This window comes from Hyla sarda, chromosome 3, assembly GCF_029499605.1.
Source record: "Hyla sarda isolate aHylSar1 chromosome 3, aHylSar1.hap1, whole genome shotgun sequence".
NCBI lineage: Eukaryota > Metazoa > Chordata > Amphibia > Anura > Hylidae > Hyla > Hyla sarda.
In genome coordinates this window covers 306,405,338-306,420,830 of record NC_079191.1, presented here as the reverse complement: position 1 = coordinate 306,420,830, position 15,493 = coordinate 306,405,338, and the positions used below count along the sequence as shown (strand labels likewise).

The 15,493-nt window shown below is 43.0% G+C and overlaps 1 protein-coding gene across 1 annotated transcript; it reads right to left on the bottom strand.

Moving 5' to 3' along the window:
- Positions 1-2,695: 2,695 nt before the first annotated feature.
- MAP1LC3C (microtubule associated protein 1 light chain 3 gamma) lies at positions 2,696-14,118 on the bottom strand. Its single transcript, XM_056566997.1, has 4 exons — positions 13,861-14,118; positions 13,729-13,784; positions 13,467-13,573; positions 2,696-3,503 (listed from the first exon to the last, which is right to left on the bottom strand). The coding sequence occupies exons 1-4, from the start codon at positions 13,925-13,927 to the stop codon at positions 3,344-3,346; spliced, it is 390 nt and encodes a 129-aa protein (XP_056422972.1). The 5' UTR covers positions 13,928-14,118; the 3' UTR covers positions 2,696-3,343.
- Between the last annotated feature and the right edge of the window lie 1,375 nt (positions 14,119-15,493).

Below are 15,493 nucleotides of genomic sequence, written 5' to 3'. Positions count from 1 at the left end.
ACTAAACTAGTACAGTGGTCCTTCAACATACGATGGTAATTTGTTCCAAATTAACGATCGTTAGTTGAAACCATCGTATGTTGAGGGATCCGTGCAATGTAAAGCATAGGACAGTGGTCTCCAACCTGCAGACCTCCAGATGTTGCGAAACTACAACTCCCAGCATACCCGGGCAACCAACGGCTGTTCAAGCATGCTGGGAGTTGTAGTTTTGCAACATCTGGAGATCCGCAGGTTGAAGACCACTGGTAGAGGAGGTTACACAGTACTCGCCTGTCCACGCCGCTCACCGCCGCCCTGGATGTCTCCCTCCATTGCTGTCACCGCATCCCCGGCCCGTCTCTGCTGTGTCTCTTCATCGCCGTCATCACGTCGCTGCGCACGCCGATGGCGGGACGGCGTGTGTGATGACGATGGAGAGCGCAGGCGATGCAGGGGATCCCGAAGAGGACGGTACAGATGAGTGACACCCACCAGACCACATGGGGCACCTTAAACGGCTATCCGGCAGCAGCAGTCTGCGCTGCTGGATAGCCATTTAAGCGATGGCCCCGACATAAAGCATCGTATGTTGATGCTGCCTTCAACATGCAATGGCCTCTGAGAGGCCATTGCATGTTGAAATTATCGTATGTTGGGGCCATCGTAAGTCGGGGGGGGGGGGCGCGGCGGTCACTGTACATGGATTGCAGGATAAAACTTACCAGGAAAGATTTAAGGACTTTAACATGTATAGCTTGGAGGAAAGAGACAGAGGGGATAGAGACTTTTAAATACATAAAGGGAATCAACACAGTAAAAGCAGGAGAGCATATTTAAAAAAAGAAAAACTACCAAGAGGATAGTTTTAAATTAGAGAGGAAAATGTTTAAAAGTAAAATCAGAAAGATTCTATTAAAATGTAACATGTTTGTGCCAGAAGGCTTAAATGAAACTATTGAGGACAATGGTATAATCTGTCAGTTTTTGTATATTTGTGCACACTTCAAATGATGTATATATTAACTTATAGATCTATACAGAACACAGTATTTTTCTGTTATGTGCATGTATGCACACGTGTCCAGTAGTGTTGAGCGGCATAGGCCATATTCGAATTCGCGAATATTCGCGAATATATGTACGAATATTCGTCATATATTCGCGAATATTCGCATATTCGTTATATTCCCGTTTTATTTTCGCATATGCGAATATTCGCGTACGCGAAAACTATCATATGTGCATATTAGCATATACAAAATTAACATACGTGAAAATTCGCATATGCGCAAATTAGCATATGCTAATTTTCGCATGTGCGAATTTTCGCACGCCAGTCTCACACAGTAGTATTAGAGCCTTCTTTACACCACACAAGCTGGAAGCAGAGAGGGGTGATCACTGTGATGTGTACTGTGAAAAAAAACAAAAAAAAAAAAACGAATATTCGTAATTACGAATATATAGCGCTATATTCGCGAAATTCGCGAATTCGCGAATATGCGATATTCGCGAATAATATTCGAATTGCGAATATTCGTGAGCAACACTAGTGTCCAGTAATATTTTTTATTGTATTTATCAGTTTTTTATTTGTACTTCTGTAGTATTTATATGTTTATACTTTGGGTAAGAGAGAGAGAGAGTGTGTGTGTGTGTGTGTGTGTGTGTGTGTGTGTGTGTGTGTGTGTGTGTGTGTGTGTGTGTGTGTGTGTGTGTGTGTGTGTGTGTGTGTGTGTGTAACACATACGTGTGTATTTACTTATGTTTTTTTTATTGATTATACACGGTTTATAATTGGATATATTGTTGAAGGGGTTAATTCCCCACATCATCTTGTTCCCTTTCTTATGAGAAAATGTAAACCTAAGACTACAATTCCCATGATACATCTGTTGGAGTTACTGATTTCACCGGTGAGGTTTTACCATGTGATCTGAGTATTTCTTAATTAGTTGGCTCTATTTGTAAATGTGATCATGCCTGAGGAAGAAGCCGGATAGGCTTGGAAACATGTTGCATGTTTAATGAATACAGCGGGTTTCTTTTAACTCCCAAATTTTTATTTTCTATGATTACTTGGATCCCTTTTTACCTTTGACGTGGATTCACTCTCTCATTCCTTCATCTGTTGTGTGGCTGCGCCCGGTTATCCCCGAGGAAGAGAGAGTGGTGATGGCTGAAAACATCCCAAAAAGAAATAATGCAATCTCACACACACCTCCAACCTGACTTCTATACCTCCCCCCCCCCCCCCCCCAAACACTGTCAGCCTCCTCCAAACACAAATTCTTCCATACTCCCACTTAAGCACCTTGTAGAGACAAGACCCCCCCCACCCAGTAAGAAGCTGGGCCATCTGAATGGATCCTTTTTAAGTAGATTGCACCCCTAATGTAGGAGGGCCAGTGCTACCCTACACCATCTGAAGGAGGATACACTGAGAACACAGCTGCACTAACCTCATCCCAGAGCATGCACACTGCAACACAGATGTCTCTTTCCTCTGTGCACAATTGTCCCAATAAGTCTGCAGAGGAAATAGAAAATTTCTCTGCACCATCTTTCCTACCTGGGTGTCACTGCACCAGATGCGGCAAGACTTACATAACTTACAGCAGCCAGTACAGGAAACATATGATGCAAATCACTTTAATGTAAAAGGTGCATTATTTTATAAGAAAGAATCTTTCAAACTAAAAACTTAATATATTGTTTCTTATGTAATAAGACAATTTGCTACTTACTTGCTGTTAAAATTCGCAAGCTATGTTTTTTAATGTCAATGAAAAAATGGCCACTAGGTGGCTCTGTTCCCTGCGCAAGTCAAACAGCTTGGTTTCCTCCTGGTCTGGCAGAAAGTGCATAGGGGGTGCGGCGAGGCACAGCTCTTACAGGCTTCAGTGATATCGCACCTGCTGGGGAACACCCGCTTTCTCCTGCCAGGAGCTCACGCAATGTAAGCAAGAGGAAAGCTATGATACAGAGCTTTAAAAAAAAAAAAAAAAAGTTTATATTTATTTTTAGGGGCAGTAGTGGTGTTAAGAGTAGTTAGGGAATAGAATCTGAGTTTGTTTAGAAAATATGGTTTGATGACAGGTACATAAGATTGGTTTCTCCTGTGAGCAGGCAAGGTTTTCTGTCTTCCAAGAATCAGACTAAAACAATGTTAAAGTAGGTCAAAACCATGCTAAAGTTCTTTATTACAGTTGTCTGCAAACAATTATAAAAGAATCTACAAATCCATTAAAACTATATTAACTAAAATTAGGACCATTTTGAATCTGATAAAATCTCAGTTTGTGATAAGGGGATTGCTATAATTCAGTTTTGAAAAATAAAATTCTAAGAAAGCACATGCTCATCCAAACATCTCCTGGGATGCATAAATCATATATAAAAAGCCATCTTCATCCTTATGGTCCCTGTACAATTCTGACATGGTGAGGGACATACTAACAAGGCTCTTCTCATTAACCAGAATATAAAAAGCTTGTGTTGCTGATAAGTCCATTCGGTTTCTGAAAATAAATATATAAAAAAAGTCAGCATAATAAGGCCTTCTCAATGTTCAAAGTGTGTTTATCTAGTAATGGCTTTTTACACTATGGACTATCACCAAGAAAGGCCTCTCGATTAGTGCACAATATTTGTTCAAATAAATCAGATCTATAAATGCCATTTTATTAATTAATGATCAAATAATGATGTGTCCAATTTTGATTTGGAAACATGCACTTTCCATATCAAAATCCACATTTTTATGCCACCAATTCTACTTTGTAATTACAGTCATTTTACCCCCCAAAAAAAATCTACGGCAAAACTGAAAAAAAGAAAATGAGAAAATTTGTAACTTCTGGGGGCTTCAGTTTCTACACAGTGCATTTTTCGGTAAAAATGACATTCTGTAGGTCCATACGGTTACAAGGATACAACATTTAGGTAGGTTTTATTTTATTTTAATACTTAAATTATAAACTACATGTACCAAAATTAGTATGTTTAAAATTAGCATTTTCTGACTCCTATAACTTATTTTTCAGCGTTGGGGGCGGTATGAGGGCTCATTTAAAATATGATTATTTTTATTCTTTATTACATTTAAAAAATGGGAAAGGGGGGGGGGTGATGTAAACTTAATAGGGAAGGGGTTAATTTTTTTTTTTGGACAAATTTTTTTAGCCCCCATAGGAGGCTACAACATGCAGTCTTCAGATTGCTTACACTGATCAATGCTATGCCACAGCATAGCACTGATCAGTATTCTCGGCTCTCTTCTGCTCCTGCCCGCTGAGCAGGCATTGAGCAGTAGATTGCTGATCAGAAGACGGAGAGGCAGGTAAGCACCCTCCCGTCGTCTGGTAAACAGATAGCGATTTTTTGAGATCGTCCCGATCAGCTCCGCTGAGCTGCCGGGATTCTCACTTTCCCTTTAGACACCTCAATCAACTGATCGCGGCTGCTAAAGGGTTAAGGCCAGGCATCAGCCCGATCGGCCGTGCCTGGCATTAGCAGTAGGTCCTGGCTACCCGTAGCAACCGGGACTCACCAGGTTTAACCCGTTCTCTGCTAGTGGAGGATTGAAACCCGGTAAAATGAGACCAGTGTGTACAGGAACGCCCTGCGTCCTTAAGGACCACAGATGCAGGGTGTATCTGTATGCCCTGCGCTTCCAAGAGGCTAAAATAGATAGAAGTGTGGCGGGGGTGGTGAATTGCCATTTGCACTTTATAGAACCTTATCAGTTTACATAATAAATCATGGACAATATGGAGATTTTAGACCCAACTTTTTGTCAGGCTTGGACTGGAAAGTGGTAGATGAGGTTCAACACTGAAAAATGTTAGGTTATGCACAAAGAGGCATAATCCATGCTGGGAATATTTATTAAATGGGAAATATTTGGGGGGGGGGGGGGGGGGGAGATTTGTTTAGTCACAGTAAATTTAACTGAAGCAACCAATGTCAGGCAGCTGCTGCCAAGGCAAGTGACATCATTTTGAGTACATCAAAAAGGGACATAGATGCAAGAAAGAAGAAAAAAAAAAAGTATGCATTTAGGCCTTTCTTGAATGTGTTCCATTAATCCATCATCATATGACATACAGCTGCAAAGCATCACTGCTTACAGTAATACATATACATTGTGATAAGAGTCTAAGGGTGAATCCATATGATTTGTACTTCTGCTACAAATGTAAGAACCTTTTCAAAATAGGTTGCCAACATGCATTCTTCTACTGGCACAGCACCACTTTAAATGGGCTGAACATAGTTAACGACGGCCATTACACCATGGTAAAAAAAGTCCATTCAGTCATTAACCCTCTCAGACTTTGTGTATATTCACAAGTGTGACACTCAGCAATAAAAAGGATTCAAATGTTTTTCAGTAGGATCACACCAAGACCATGGAATATTGTGGTGTCAAATCTGATATTATTGAAATAGCAACATGCCATCAGCAGACTTTGCCATAACTGACAAATGTATTGCTGTCATGATGTTGCGTCTAATGCAAGTGAATGGGGCTGTGTTGGGATCCATAAGGAGCCTAAACCTAGGCTCTTTCCACATGCAGGAAGGTCCCGATGGCACTAGAGCCAAGGTATGCCTGAAATCTTAATGAGGGTAACAATATGTCCATGTCTACATAGGGCTTCTATTTAGCAGAAAACTGGTTTTCAAGGATTTTAATGGTTTAAGTAGTATAAATTTGTTACTTGAAAATACCTCAGTTCACACACTATTGATACTGACTGTATAGTCCACAATACAACAAGTGCTTTTTCCACCCTTTTAAATACAGCAAAAAAAAAAATAAAAATCACCCACCCGCTACCACCATTCTTTACCATAGGGATGGTATTGGGCAGGTTATGAGGCCAAAAACTTCAATCTTGACCAGAGAATCTTGTTTCTCACGGCCATTTTCACATGTCAGAATTTCTGTGCCGGATTCTGCATTGGAATTTGCCACAAAGATTCCGCTGTAGCATTTATTCTTTCTGCCGACTCCGCACGGAATGCATAGCAGTCTACGCGGCTATGCCGCCACCCGCAATTTGTGGAATGTTCACACGAATCCTCCATGCAGGCATTCTGTAGTGTCAACATAGCATAAGTCAGAGGCTTTTTGTGAACTCTGGGCTTTTATATATCTTTATGCTACAGTGGCCAAGAAGGCTCTCCTGTTAACCCCTTAAGGACTGGAGCATTTTTTGCAAGTCTGACCACTGTCACTAAGCATTTATAACTCTGGAATGCTTTAATAATTCTGATTCAGGGAGTTTTCTTCATGACATTCTACTTTGTTAGTGGTAAAAAGAAACGGTTGAAATGTTTTTTCTTTACATGGACCAGATTCTTACATCTATTCCCTGCACGCATTAGACAGAATGCTAAAGGACTGCTTTGGCCTCACCACTTTGTTTCTAGAACAGGCTATAGGTGGTGGAGATCCCTTGAATCTTGACTATTGCTGCTCATTCCCCAACAACATTTTTGTTCTTTCAGGATCCTATTGCTCCGGTGCCCAGACTTATTTGCCCCCCACCCCCACTGGTTTTGACTGCTTACTGTGGGTTCGCCTTCAGACCTAGCAAAAATGTGAACCCATGGACTTGTGAATTGTCTATTTGGCACGCTTGTGTTTCGCACTATTATACCTGAACCCTTCCCCTACCCCTTCTTCCCCTCCTCCCTAAATGCATTATGTTATTTGAAAGATATTGGGGGGGGGGGGAAAAATTGCTTGGTAGATTCCTGCAGTGCTGGTTGACCTGGAAGTGGGGGGAGATTTATCAAAACCTGTGCAGGGGAAAAAGTTGTCCAGTTGCTGCTTTCATTTTTCAGAGGCCTTGTTAAAAGTGAAAGCAGCAATCTGATTTTCAGATTGTGGCCCGTCTGCGCAGTCCCTGTCGGTCACATGCGCTGCTGCCATCTCTCCTGCCGGTCACCTGCGCCACTCCCGCTGGTCACACTTGCTGCCGCCATCTCTCCTGCTGATCACCTGCGCCGCTCCTGCTGGTCACACTTGCCGCCACGGCAGCCAGCCAGGGGATTATGACTTTTGAACCCCTCTGACAGCGCCGATCACCGTTATCTTTCAGACGATCAGGTCGCCAGTGAACCGATCAGACGGAAAAAGCTGTCATTCCAAAGTACAATTGGTGGTGCTAAAAACAAGCCCTCATATGGGACTGTAAGTGGAAAATTTTAAGTATTGTGGCTTTTAGAAAAAAACAAAAAACGAAATTGCGAAAAAATAATTTCCTCCTACTCAAGTAGCAAGGGCGTACCAGTACGCCCGTGGGAGTTTGTACCCGCCGCGATCGCTGATGAAGGGGGTCTCAGGACCACCCTGGGCGATGTCCTGGGATGGCTGCTGATCAATATCAGCAGTCATCCCGTTCCGGTCACCACCCGTGCGCGACGGGGACAAACTCCCATGGGCGTACAGGTACGCCCTTAGTCCTTAAGTAGGAGGAATTTTTGCACTTTCGTTTTTCTAAAAGCCACAACACTTTACAGTCCCATATGAGGGCTTGTTTTTAGCGCCACCAACTGTACTTTGTAATGACAACTCATTTTACCACCAAGTCTACAGCAAAAAAAAAAAAAAAAAAAAGTGTGTATGTGTATTTCTACAAGCAATTTTGCATCTTTTCAGGTCTTCCATTTCTACACCGTGCACTTTTCGGTACAACTGACATGTTATTTTTATTTTGCAGGTCCATACAATTAGAACGATACTAAATTTAGGTAGAGTTTTATTTTACTACTTTTAAAACACTTATGGGAGAGATTTATCAAAACCTGTACAGAGGAAAAGTTGACCAGTTTCCTATAGCAACCAGACAAATTTTTGAAAAGTCCTCTGAAAAATGAAATAAGCTGAGTGGTTGCTATGGGCAACTCAACAACTTTTCCACTGGACAGGATTTGATAAATCTCCCCCTATAACTATTAAAATTAGTATGTGTAAAATAGTCCTTTTCTGACCCTATAACTTATTTTTGTGTAGACTGGGGATGTATGACCGTTTATTTTTTGCGCCATGGGACTTAGGGGATAAGATGTCTGATAGCGGGGGGGTACGTCCTCATTCCTTCAGTACCAGGACGCAATGGTGTACATCATCCTTAGCAGGTTAAAAATGGGAAAAGAGGGGGCGATTCAAAATTAGGGAAGGAGTTAATTCATACACACTTTTTTTTAACACTTAATTCACTATGTTTTAGTCCCCATAGGAGAGCATTGATCACTGCTCTATTGCTACAGCCTGCAATGGCTGACTGCAGCATAGGAACACTGAACGGATGGCAGGGAAGGAGGTAAGAGGTTTTCTACCGTCCTTACAGCTGATCGGGACATCGTGATTTTCTCCGATTGTCCCAATCGGCTCCGGCATTCTCCAACATTAGCCGCAGGTCCTGGCTGATGATAGAAGCCGGGACCATGCAGGTATGATGCAAACCCAGCTCCTGAGCTTGCTTCATACCCCTGTGCAGTATATAAGCAGCATTATGCAGCAAGGGGTTAAAGTAGTATATTAGAAAAACTTGTGTTGCCAAGAAGAACAACATCTAAAAAAAAGTTTATATCTGACAGTGCCCATTTAAGATGTTTAAATAGGAGTAATTTACAAATCAACGTTCTGGGACCAGTTAATTTGAACACATTTGTTTTCCACCGGAGTACCCCTTTAATTCCTGCAGAACTCTGAGATGGGTTCCATCTGGGCACTGTGATTTCTGTGTTTTAATGTTAATAAAGTGCTGCTGCCCTTTTTTTGGGTTACACAAGAATTTACATTAACTACTTCTATCTGACATTGGATTTTCTTGTGTTAACCCCTTCATGATGCAGCAAGTTTTGATTGAAAATGTTTTTTCCTCCTTATATTCTAAGACCCATAATTTTTTTGTTTTTCAACTGAAAAAGTTGTATTAAAAAGGCTTATATCCTGCAGGACAAGTTGGACTTTCCAATGATTCCCTTTTATCATATAATGTATTACAAAAGCCAGAAAAGATTATGTGCACGGCAAAATTGAAAAATATGGAATTGCACATGGAGTTGCCATATCAACTGTCTCCAGAAAGTTAAACAGATTTGTAATTACTTCTATTAATAAATCTTAATCCTTACAGTACTTAGCTACTGAAGTTGAGTTCTCTTCTGTCTGACAACAGCGCTCTCTGCTGCCACCTGTCTGTCCAGAGTAGGAGAGGTTTGCTATGGGGATTTGCTCCTACTCTGGACAGTTCCTGAGACAGAGGTGTCAGCAGGGAGCACTGTTGTCAGACAGAAAAGAACTCAACTTCAGCAGCTGAAAAGTAATGGAAGGATTAAGATTTATTAATAGAAGTAATTTAAAAATCTGTTTAACTTTCTCTTGCGAGTGGATATATATATCTATAGATAGAGAGATTATATATACACACACATATGTACACACATACACACTGGCATAAGTCTTTAATACCTCATCCTCCACCACTATTACACCTAGATTATTTCTTAGAAGGACAGCATTTTCAGTTTTAGGTGCCCAATTTATGTAGGTGAAGCGTATTTTGTGTTTATTTTATGTTTTGGGGAAATCTCTGTTACCAGCACTATAACCGGGTCAATCTCATACACTTTTGTTTACTCATACACACCTTTTACCTGTGCAATTTTGACATAAATGCACCTGTTTGCCCATACTACCCAGTATGCTTTTCATCTAATAAATGTTATACTGACAGCCTATCTGCACTTATGCTCTGTGTTACTATTGAGGTTATGTTCACACAGTGTATATGCTGTGGATTTTATGCTGCATTATATATTTTTTTCACATTGATATACACAGCCAAAACTCTGCAGTGTATAATGAGATGTGTGAACATACACTTACCCTTGAGCCAGTGCTCAGCTTTCCTTGCTTTCTGTTCATTAAGGGTACTCCACCCCCTGGCATCTTATCCCCTATCCAAAGGATAGGGGATAAGATGTCTGATCGCAGGGGTAGCGCCGCTGGGGACTCCTGCATTCTACCATGTGGCACCCACATGTAACGGCTTCTGGAACCGCTGGAGGCTCTCAGGCTAATACCATCCCGACCATGGGGACGTAAGATAGTGACATCACGACTCCGCCCCCATGTGACATCACACCCGCCCCCCTCAATGCAAGTCTATGGGAGGGGGCGTGTGACGTCACGATCTTACGTCCCCGTGGTCATGATGGTATTGGCCTGAGGGCCTCCAGCGGTTCCGGAAGCAGTTACAGGTGGGTGCCGCATGGTAGAATGCGGGGGGGGGGGGGGGCTGGGGGTCACCAGCGGCGGTACACCCGCGATCAGACATCTTATCCCCTATCCTTTGGATAGGGGATAAGATGTCTAGGGGTGGAGTACCCATTTAAATGGGCACTGTCACCAACTTTATTTTTGGATATGTTGTAGTACTTATGTACTACAACATATCTCTAATATACTTTTAGAATTTTTTTTATTTTATTAAAATGGTTTAATTTACATTTGAAAACCGGCCACTAGGGGTCTCCCTCCTAGTGGCCGGCTGCAGCCTGGCGTGACGTCACGCCTGAAAAAGCACTGATTTTGGCCGGGCATCAGTCCTTTTTCCTTCAGCCTGTGCTCGCTCCCTGTCTGTCAATCAGACAGGCAGGGAGCAAGCGCATGGGCTCCCCGGCCACTGGCTGGGAGGCCATTCCTCCCGCACATCGCTGCCGCTGTCCCTGCCGGACTCCGCAGTAAGTGTAATGAGGGAACGGGGTATAGCGCGGGGGAGGGAGACGGAGGGGACAGGCTAGCGCCGCATGTAACTAACTAATAGTTTATCTACACAGGGTGCCTCCAGCTGTTTCAATACTACAACTCCCAGCATGCCCTGACAGCCAATAGATGTCAGGGCAAGCTGGGAGTTGTAGTGGTGAAACAGCTGGAGGCACCCTGTGTAGATGAACTAAGGGCGGAAGTCCCCCCCAGCAGGCATCAGTGACGTGGTGCCTGCTGGGGAAGTCTGCCTGGTAGTGAGCACACTGCCAGGCAGACAAAAGGCATTTTTAATATAGTAAAAATAAAAATTAAAAGCAGGGAGGGGGTTAGGGATAGATTGGCAATAGGCAGGGACAGAAAAAAAAAAATATAGGATGGCGGGAGCTACTCTTTAAGTGAAGCATGGAAACTTGTAGCTACTTCACATATTTCTGTAGCACTCAACACTGCATCTTAAGAGAGCAGATGCACACTTTACTGCACCAGTGGAGAAGATTTCACACTGATGCACTGTGCCAGCACAAGATCTTTATAACTACTGGCATGCCTGGCCATGCTAGGAGATGTGGTTTATGCATCAGCTGGAGAGCCACAAGTTACAATTCATCCCTACAGAGGTTCATGTCAAGGTGATCAGGCTGTGTTGTATATATGTACACACAAACATGTTCTTGTGTTATTTGTAAGGGGGAAAAGCTAAAGAATACATTGCATGTTCTGCTCAGTGATCAGCCGAGGAGGCTGTATAACCAGCAGTGGAGAGACTAGTTCTACTTCTAGCAGCAGCCTGCAGTTTCCCAGCGTCTTCTTTTTCCATTGTCCTCAGCCTACCTAATAAAAATAAACTAACTTTACCCTGCTCTCTCATCGCTCTGGTATCAGGGTGCCCGATATAGATATGACGTCACAGACGCCGCTCAGCCAGTCACTGCCTGCAGTCGTGCAATGCAACGCTTTGCAGCTTTTTTTTGGGGGGGGTGGGGCAAAAATAAAAGAGCGACCGCCTACAAGCGTGGTGCCTTAATACCAGCTCTACAAGGGAGCAGAGGAAAGTACCGTATTTATCGGGGTATACCACGCACCGGCCTATAACACGCACCTTCATTTTACCAAGGATATTTGGGTAAAAAAATTTTTTTTACCCAAATATCCATGGTAAAATGAGGGTGCGTGTGTGCGCGTGTATACCCCGATACACCCCCAGGAAAGGCAGGGGGAGAGAGGCCGTCGCTGCCCGCTTCTCTCCCCCTGCCTTTTCTGGGGTCTAGAGCCCTGCTGCCGGCCCTTCTCTCCCCCTGGCTATCGGCGCCGCTGCCCGTTCTGTCCCCCTGACTATTGGTACCGGCGCCGACAGCCAGGGGGAGAGAAGGGGCAGCAGCACCCATTGCCGGCGCCGCTGCCCCATTGCCTCCCCCCATCCCCGGTGGCATAATTACCTGGGTCGGGTCCGCGCTGCTGCAGGCCTCCGGCGTGCGTCCCCTTCGTCGTTGCTATGCGTTGCGCGGCACATGACGTCAGTGCGCCGCGCCGTGCATAGCAAGGATGCAGGGGACGCACGCCGGAGGCCTGCAGCAGCGCGGACCCGACCCAGGTAATTATGCCACCGGGGAGGCAACGGGGCAGCGGCGCCGGCAATGGGTGCCTCTGCCCCTGGCTGTCGGCGCCACTTCTCTCCCCCTGGCTATCGGCGCCGGCAATGGGGCGCCACTACCGATAGTCAGAGGGACAGAACGGGCAGCGTCGCCGATAGCCAGGGGGAGAGAAGGGCCGGCAGCAGGGCTCTAGACCCCAGGAAAGGCAGGGGGGAGAGAAGCGGGCAGCGACGGCCTCTCTCCCCCTGCCTTTCCTGTGGGTGTATCGGCGCATAACACGCACATAGACTTTAGGCTAAAAATTTTAGCCTAAAAAGTGCGTGTTATACGCCGATAAATACGGTAAGTTTTTTTTTTTTGTGTTATTAAAACAGCCTGGCGCAATTCCAAAACAATAAGTTCCCCTAGACAAAGTTTATGGTGTCATTTTTAAAGAAAATGCTAGTAGTAGTTCCAGAAACAAATTACTTGTTTACATGTTAAGTTAGTTTTTTGCCATGAAAACAAAGAACTAGCAGTTTACATAAATCACGCTGTAATCATAGCCATAAACTTTGATATGTAGGTAATGTATCAATAGAAACCATAAAAAGCTTATAGATTGGGATGAAAAAGTGCTGGGTTCCAAATCATGCTTTACAAACATTCAGGCAACCACGTGAGGATTAGAGATGAGCGAATTTACAGTAAATTCGATTCGTCACGAACTTCTCGGCTCAGCGGTTGCTGACTTTCTGCATAAATTAGTTCAGCTTTCCGGTGCTCCGGTGGGCTGGAAAAGGTGGATACAGTCCTAGGAAAGAGTCTCCTAGGACTGTATCCACTTTTTCCAGCCCACGGGAGCACCGGAAAGCTGAACTAATTTATGCAGGAAAAGTCAACAACCGCCGAGCCGAGAAGTTTGTGACGAATCGAATTTACTGTAAGTTCGCTCATCTCTAGTGAGGATGCACTAACCAGGTTAGATAGCAAAATGCAAACAGGCCCAACTATATACCTACCTCTACTTGCTCCTTAGGGTGCTGCCTTACACAAGCTCCTGATACACCAGGCCCCTTGCGGGGGTGTTTTTATATTTTACTATAACCAAATGAACATACCTGATAATATTTACAAAGTGAGACATAGAAAGATCCTGAGGAACAAGAAATTTGGTTTTGTCTAGGAGAGGAAGGTATTTTTCTTTTTGGTATCTCTCTACGATTACCTGAAACAGAAGGATAGCATTAGAATGTGTTGATGAAAAGTGAACAAACAAAACAACAAAGTGCACATTAGTAAATATACAGCAGAGCAGTTCAAGAAACTCAGTCCATATAGTTTTACTAGGAAATAACTGAAAAATATCAGAAAACACATTACCGGGATTTTTGTAGGAAACTTGGCCTTTATACCAATGACTTCTGACTTTCTGGTTGCTGTGAGAGATTGGGAAAAAAGTAAGAACAGCTCTTCACCTGAATATCTTGTATTACTTAAAAACTACGTTTTTACCTAAACATTTTCTTTGTTTGAATGGTTTAGGTGGAGCCTTTGAAGGAGACCGTGTTTTTTTCTGCATTTTGCGCTCTAAGTTTGTGCATGTATCAGTAACCCTCAACCTTCACCTTCTCACTTATAAAATCCTGGATTCCACTTGCTATCAAACGCCTAAAATGTGTAACGCAGGTCAGGTGATTGCAACTTTAACTGAAAATGAGGCTAGGATTAGGGTGTGTCTCCATGCAGGAGATTTATTAAAACCTGTGTAGAGGAAGAGAGGTGCAGTTGCCTATAACAACCAATCAGATTGCTTCTTTTATTTTTTAATTGGTTGCTGCAAAATGAAAGAAGCACTCTAATTGGTTACTATGGGCAACTGCACCGCGCGAAAATAATAAGGGTAGATGGTAGGGTCACACTATGGGGAAGATTTATAAAAACCTGTGTGGAGGAAAACTGCTCAGTTGCCAATAGAAACCAATCAGATCGCTTCTTAAACTTTTCAGAGGCCTTTTAAAAAGTTAAAGTAGCAATCTGCTTGGTTGCTCTGGGCAACTGCACCACCTTTTCTCTGCACAGGTTTTGATAACTCTCCCCCTGTTATTGCTAAGGCTGCTTTCACACAATAAAATTCATCCGTTTTAAAGATCCGTTTGATGTTCCGTTATGAAAACCCTGAAAATCGGCCATTAAACTGCCGTTACAAAATCCCATACGTCCGTTAGAAAATCCCATTATAGTCTATGGGATTTTTACATTATCTGTTTTAATTCGTTATAGTCCGTTATTAATAACGGATGTTATTTTGTGATGGGAGAATGAACGGAAGAAATAGTGCATGCACTATTTCTCCCGTTACTATCTTCCGTCGCAAAATAACATCCGTTATTAATAACGGATTAAAACGGATAATGTAAAAATCCCATATACTATAATGGGATTTTCTAACGGACATATGGGATTTTCTAACGGACATTTAATGGCTGATTTTCAGGGTTTTCATAACGGAACATCAAACGGATCTTTAAAACGGATGAATTTTATAGTGTGAAAGCAGCCTTAGTTTTACGGATCTGTTGGCATTCTGCTGATAATGGGATGGTGACTTATACTGTTAACGGGAGCAGTTGACTCCATTGATTTCTATGGCCAAATAGAGTTACCTAAGGACATATGTGCTGTTTTATGAAATAGCGCATATGTCCTGAACAGAATCACATTGGGGGAGATTTATCAAAACCTGTCCAGAGGAAACATTGCTGAGTTATCCATAGCAACCAATCAGATCATTACTTTCATTTTTGCAGAGGCCTTGTTAAAAATGAAAGAAGCAATCTGATTTGTTGCTATGGGCAACTGGGCAACTTTTCTTCTGGACAGGTTTTGATAAATCTCCTCCTTGGTGATTCTGTTTGGCCATAGAAATCAGTTTGGTCCAATGCTCCTGTCAACAATATACATTGGCATCCCGTTTTCAGCTGGATGCTGCCAGATACAACTTGTGGTGTGAATCTACTATGAGGGGGATTTATCAAGTCTTATACTCCAGTGTTCTGGCATACAAAAGCCACAATTAGAGATGAGCGAACTTACAGTAAATTTGATTCGTCACGAACTTCTCGGCTTGGCAGTTGATGACTTATCC

Coding starts and splice junctions, on each gene's coding strand:
- MAP1LC3C (XM_056566997.1), bottom strand. CDS start 13,927: ATGCAGAAAAAAACACGGTCTCCTTCAAAGGCTCCACCTAAACCATTC. Junction 13,574..13,728: donor AGTTTCCTACAAAAATCCCG/GTAATGTGTTTT, acceptor CTTCTGTTTCAG/GTAATCGTAGAGAGATACCA. Junction 3,504..13,466: donor CACTTTGTAAATATTATCAG/GTATGTTCATTT, acceptor ATTTATTTTCAG/AAACCGAATGGACTTATCAG.